The sequence below is a fragment of the Gracilinanus agilis genome, chromosome 3, assembly GCF_016433145.1.
Source record: "Gracilinanus agilis isolate LMUSP501 chromosome 3, AgileGrace, whole genome shotgun sequence".
Lineage (NCBI taxonomy): Eukaryota > Metazoa > Chordata > Mammalia > Didelphimorphia > Didelphidae > Gracilinanus > Gracilinanus agilis.
Genome location: NC_058132.1, coordinates 43,852,359 through 43,856,876, shown reverse-complemented (window position 1 = coordinate 43,856,876; position 4,518 = coordinate 43,852,359). Strand labels below are relative to the sequence as shown.

Here is a 4,518-nt window from a genome sequence, read left to right as displayed (position 1 = left end):
TCTCCCTCTCTCCCTCTCCCTCTTTCCCCCTCTGTCTTTTTCTCTCTCCCCCTCTCCTCTCTGTCTCTCCTCTCCCTCTTTCTCTCCCTCTCTCTCTCTCTTCCTCTTTTCTCTCTCCATTCTTTTCTTTCTCTGTCTTCCTCCTTGTCTCTTCTCTCTCTCAGTCTCTCTCTCCCCATCTCTGCCTCTCCTCTCTCTCTTTTCTCCCTCTCTATCTATCTTCTTCCTTTCTCTCTCCTCTTCTCTCTCTCTTTCTTCCTCTTTGTCTCTTCTCTCTCTCCTTTCTCTCTTTCTCTCCCTCCCTCCCTCTCCCCATACAAGAACCTGGAACTCAGAGGGGAGTCTGGGGAAAGAAGGTTACTTGCATTAGAAAAATGAGCAGTTAGCTGCCTGGGTGCTGCAGCAATCCAGGGGAGGTGGTGATGGCCACAGGTGCATTTATCTTTCCTATTAATTGCTATTAAAATTTTTAAAAATTAATTTCCAGGCAGCTAAGTCATATTTTTTCTGGAAAGGGGGCGGTAGGTCAAAAAAGTTTAGGAACCACTGGTGTAAGGGAATAAAGTCTATAGGGGGACCAGGAGTGTGTTGTGGGCATCACTAAAGCAGCCCTTAAGGAAGGGGAATAACAGGAAGTGGGTAAAGCCTGATAACACTAAACTGAAGAGTGCCAGTTGGGAATGACTGGTCAGCTCAAGCTGTGGTCACAAGGCTTGAATCCAGTCCTTCCGGGAGCTCTTTTTGGGTTTTCGAAGGAGGCACAGGAAGGTAAACACACTGTTTAGTAAAGATCAGCAAAGGGCAGGAGACGAGGGAGGAAGGAGTACTCTGAGCAGCTATGGGATAGCCCGGAGGGCGGGAGGTCTGGGATCGCTACACTCCAGCTCCAAGGCAAGCCTGGCTGGACCCAAGGGGAAAGGGTGGTCCTTGGAGGCAGATTGTCCCAGGACTGCAGGTACACAGCCAAGTGAATCCAGCGGGAAAGTCAGGGAGGATCAGGTGCCTTGTATGCCCACCACACAGGACAGCCTTCTCAGCTCAACCTGAACGCTTGGACCTTGCGAGATGATGGTCCTGCCGTTCCCGCAGAGACTTCCCAAGGCACAGACCTAGCCCCGCATAGGTCAGCGGCTCCATCTCCAGCCCCTCCCAGCCAGCTGCCACAGAGAGAGCCCCCTGCTGCCTTCCAGATGTGGAACATCCAGCCCTGTCAGGCTTCGCCTGCTTTTGCTTTCTACTCTTAAGATGCTCTTTTCCTATTACATTAGCTACACCCAGAACTGGGCACGAGGGGTTACAAAGACAAGTAAAGCAGATCTTGCCTACCAACCCTACTGGGGGAGAACTATATGCACACATAGCTAATATGTAAACTACAGACATGAATCAGCACGTGCCTGATAATTGAAGGCATAATATCCATAAAAGCAGAAGACAGAGAGCTGGACTGGGTCAGGAAGACCTGGGTTTGAATCTTGCCTCAGATCCTTATTAGCGGAATGTTCCTGGGCAAGTCACTTAACTTCTGTTTGACTTCATTTTCTCATCTCTAAAATGGGGATAATAATAGCTCCTACCTCCCAGGGTTGTTGAGAGGACAAATGAAACAACGTGCAAAATGCCTCTCAAACCTGAAAGGGCTATAGAAATATGAGCTGTTGTTATACTTGTTAGCTAGTAGTATTGTATGACATGTTTAATTTAAGTGTACCCCAAATAAATGCAGAATCATCTGGGGCAGCACTAGCCGCTGGAAGAGGTGCGAAAGAGGAAAGCAGGGAAGGCTTCCTATAGGAAGTGGTGCTTAAACTGAGCTTTGAAGGAAATGTAGTAGTCTAAGAAGTGACAGTCAAGAGAGAAGGCATTCCAGGAAGGGGGATGGCCTTTGCAAAGGCACAGAGGTGGACTGTCATGTCTAAAGAACATTCACAAGGCTGAACTGTAGGCTGCTCAAAAGAAAATGATGTGGGGGCAGCTGAGTAGCTCAGTGGATTGAGAGTCAGACCTAGAGATGGAAGGTCCTGGGTTCAAATCTGGCCTCAGACACTTCCCAGCTGTGTGACCCTGGGCAAGTCACTTGACCCCCATTGCCCACCCTTACCACTCTTCCACCAAGGAGCCAATACACAGAAGTTAAGGGTTTAAAAAATTTTTTTAATTAAAAAAAGAAAATGATATATAATAAGCCTAGAAAGGAAGGATCAAGGTCTATGAAGGCCTGAGTTCAAGTCCTACCGGAGATATAGAATGGCTTTGTGGTCCTGGGTAAGTCACCTTTCCATGCCTCTGTTTACCCATCTATAAAACAGGGATAGTAATAGCACCTCCCTTCCTGGCTTGCTATGAGAATCAAATGAGCGAACTTAGATGGAAGTGCTTTGCAGACCTTTAAGTTCTAGAAAGGTTAGTGGTAGCGATGCTGATGGTGATGATGATCTACTGGTGAGAGGAAGAGTCTGTTTTAGAGAAGGTTAGCCCAGGCTCCACATATCTCTAATTCAGAAGTCCCTGGGAAGAGAATGTGGAAGGAGCAGACTTTGGGCTGCTCTGGAACTAGGGGGAGGAGAACAGGAAGGAGCCATAGATGTAGGGATAAAGAGGGCCTCTGAGGCCAGTTAGGCGAACCCTCTCATTTTACGGGGCAGTTGGATGGTGCCATGTAGAGAGAGGAGTGACCTGAGTTCAAATATAGCTTCAGACACTTGCTTGCTGTGTAATGCTGGGCAAGTCACCTAAACCAGGTTGCCTCAGTTTCCTCATCTGAAATTGAGCTGGAGATGGAAATGGCAAACCCCTCCAGTATCTTTGCCAAGAAAACCATACGTAGAATCACAATTAGGCATGACTGAAAGAAATGATTGAAAAACAAACCAACCGACCACCTCATTTTACAAATGAGGAAGTTGAGCCTTAGCTAAAGAGGGTAAAGGACTTGTCCAAGGTCACTTAGGTACTAAGTAGCATTTTGAACCTAGGTTTTCTCACCCCAAATCCAGCTCATCCCCAAGGGCTCAGGACCAGCCCACCTTCTGGTAGGTGTAGGGGCTGGGAGGAAGGCGCAGACAGGTCTTGGTCTTTCCACATCTGGAAAGGCTCCTTCTGACATTCCTCTTGTGTCCTGGCAGGGAATCGGGAACACATTCCAAGGAGGTGCCAACTGCATCATGTTTGTTCTCTGTACACAAGCCGTCCGAGCCCGGCTCTGCTCTCTCTGCTGCTGCTGCTGCCAACGTTTGTCCCGCTCGGGGGACAATCCCGATGACCATTACCGGAGCCCCTCACCCTCAAGGACAGGAGAATTGCCACCTTCTAAGTAGACCCGGGCTGAGGTGCCACGAGCCCTCTGGCCTCCTGGAGCCCCCCCGTACCCTCCTCTGAGCTGGGAGGCCCTGCCAGAGCTGGTGACTTTGGGCAGGGGATTGGGTTGCACAGAGTGTGTTTGCTGCTCAGAGAACTTTCTCTCGTCTGTGTGCCCAAACATGGGGGTGGAGGCTGCCTGGGACTCTTGGGCAATACTTTCCCATGTGACCTGCCCAGTGGGAGGCTGGGGAGCCTCTGACTTTGGGGCACCTGCTTGCACACACACACACACACACACACACACACACACACACACACACACACACACACACCCTGGAAGGTGGAGAAGAAATCAAGTCTCAGGATCTCACCAGCTTGCAATTCTGCATTCGTATATTGGCCAAGGAGGAAGGGCCAGCCACAGAGCAGGTCCATCAGTCTTTTGGAAGCGGCGTGCTCCCCTCTATGAGCTGGGAGGCCTCCCCTCTATTAGAGAGCATGGAGAGAGGAAGTAGGTGGGAGGTGGCCTCTGCCCAAGCAGATGCTTCCCAGAGGCCATCCTACTTCATGCCAGGAAACCTTAAAGAAGTCTAATTCTTTCCAGTCCCAGTTTACTGATCTGTGAAGGGTTCAAACACCCACGGCTCAAAGAAAGATTTTTAAAAGGTTTCTGGGTGACTGGTTGTAGCAAAACCCCAGCCAAGTGAGGCAGCTAGTGGCTCAGTGGATTGAGAGCCAGGCCTCGAGAGAGGAGGTCCTGGGTTCAAAAATCGCATCATATACTTTTTAGCTGTGTGACCCTGGGCAAGTCACTTAACCTGATGACCTAACCCTTGCCACTCTTCTGCCTTAGAACTAATGCTTCGATTTGATTCTAAGATGGAAGGTAAGGGTTAAAAAAAAAAACAACACTGAGCTGAGGGTATCTGCTGGGGAACTTTCCAGCTGATAGCAGGAGTCCTTTGTTCCCTGTAACCTTGATAGCACTGGCCACTAACTATGGGTGGGTCATCTTTGAGTCTCTAAGAGAAGAGACGCCCGAGTCTGCTGATACCCTCGACTCCCCGTACCTGGCACAGATCCTCGTTTCAGACCCCTACGAGCTGACCAAAGCTAGGCAAAGAAGAGGTGGCTCTTTGACTCTGGATCCCCACGACAGCCTCGGAGCAATGTATGGACCTCTTTTCTAAAGAACAATTTTAAGCCATTGAATGCAAT

The 4,518-nt window shown here is 49.4% G+C and overlaps 1 protein-coding gene across 1 annotated transcript in view; it reads left to right on the top strand.

Moving 5' to 3' along the window:
* Positions 1–3,574, top strand: part of GPR157 (G protein-coupled receptor 157) — an 18,496-nt gene extending 14,922 nt beyond the window's left edge. Inside the window, exon 5 of the mRNA XM_044668665.1 lies at positions 3,126–3,574. Coding sequence (XP_044524600.1) covers positions 3,126–3,317 — 192 coding nt within the window. The 3' untranslated portion in view covers positions 3,318–3,574. The remainder of the gene's footprint in view (positions 1–3,125) is intronic.
* The last annotated feature ends 944 nt before the right edge of the window (positions 3,575–4,518 follow it).